Genomic DNA, 1,167 nt, shown 5'->3' with positions numbered 1-1,167 from the left:
AAAAAAAAAAAAAAAAAAAAGAAAAAGAAAAAGAAAACAAACAAAAACAAAACAGAGGGACCAAAGAACTGGGGTCCCAGACAGGAAAAAATCTAAAGGGCAGGAGGGGGACTCCTGTATCTGCATCCTGGTCTGTCTCCTGGGGGAAGTTCTTAGAGGCCAATGGAGTGATCCTGGCCTTTCAAGCAGCTAGCCAGGACCACTAGGGAAAGGTGACAGAGGTGTGCACAGACAGACCCTCTGTCCTGCTGACCACCTGACCCTGGAGAGGGGTGATATGGAAGTTCGGGACAGTGGGAGCTCTTCAGCGGCTGCTGACGGCTCTGTCTCCCTAGGCGGAAGGCGGGTGGCCGCCGCCGGAGCAATGGTGCAAACAGCTCTTCTCCAGTGTGGTCCCCGTGCTGCTGGGGGACCCAGAGGAGGAGCCGGGTGGGCGGCAGCTCCTGGACCTCAATTGCTTTTTGTCCGACATCTCGGACACTCTCTTCACCATGACTCAGTCTGGCCCTTCGCCCCTGCAGCTGCCGCCTGAGGATGGTGAGGGTCTGAGAAGGGGCAGGGGAGAGGGGTGAAGGCCTGTGAGATTCCAGGAGGCCAAGGGAGGGATGGCTGGGGATGAGGTTGGAGACCCCCACTCCTCCCTGCCTGCTACTGCTGATGTCACCACTGCTGCCTCTAGCCTACGTCGGCAATGCTGACATGATCCAGCCGGACCTGACGCCACTGCAGCCAAGCCTGGATGACTTCATGGACATCTCAGGTGGGGCGAGCCCCTCCCCAGGTGGGGTGGATGGGCAGGGTCCCTGTGAGAAAGGCCGATGAGTCTATCCCAGGCCCCTCTGGGGGAGCAGATAGTCTGGGTGATTTCTTTCTTTTTTTTTTTTTTTTTTTTTGAGATGGTGTCTGACTCTATCACCCAGGTTGGAGTGCAGTGATGCTAACCTCTTGCCTCCCAGACTCAAGTGATCCTCCCACCTCAGCCTCCCGAGTAGCTGGGACTACAGGTGTGCACCACCACACCCGACTAATTTTTTTTTTTTTTTTTTTTTTGTATTTTTGGTAGAGATGGGGTTTCACCGTGTTGCCCAGGCTGGTCCCAAACTCCAGAGTTCAAGCCATCCCCTTGCCTTGGCCTCCCAAAGTGCTGGGATTACAGGCATGAGCCAC

General features: G+C 55.3%; 1 protein-coding gene across 1 annotated transcript in view; it reads left to right on the top strand.

The window, feature by feature from the left end:
- The window catches only part of MLXIPL (MLX interacting protein-like), a gene marked incomplete at its 5' end in the record, with an annotated part of 45,201 nt that overhangs the window by 25,529 nt on the left and 18,505 nt on the right, over positions 1-1,167 (top strand). The window contains 2 exons of the mRNA XM_011976358.1: positions 336-537; positions 680-760. Of these exons, the coding sequence (XP_011831748.1) occupies positions 336-537; positions 680-760 (283 nt within the window). The remainder of the gene's footprint in view (positions 1-335; positions 538-679; positions 761-1,167) is intronic.

The sequence above is a fragment of the Mandrillus leucophaeus genome, unplaced genomic scaffold (genome assembly GCF_000951045.1).
Source record: "Mandrillus leucophaeus isolate KB7577 unplaced genomic scaffold, Mleu.le_1.0 Scaffold164, whole genome shotgun sequence".
NCBI classification, from domain to species: Eukaryota; Metazoa; Chordata; class Mammalia; order Primates; family Cercopithecidae; genus Mandrillus; species Mandrillus leucophaeus.
This window is presented reverse-complemented; position numbering and strand designations above follow the sequence as displayed.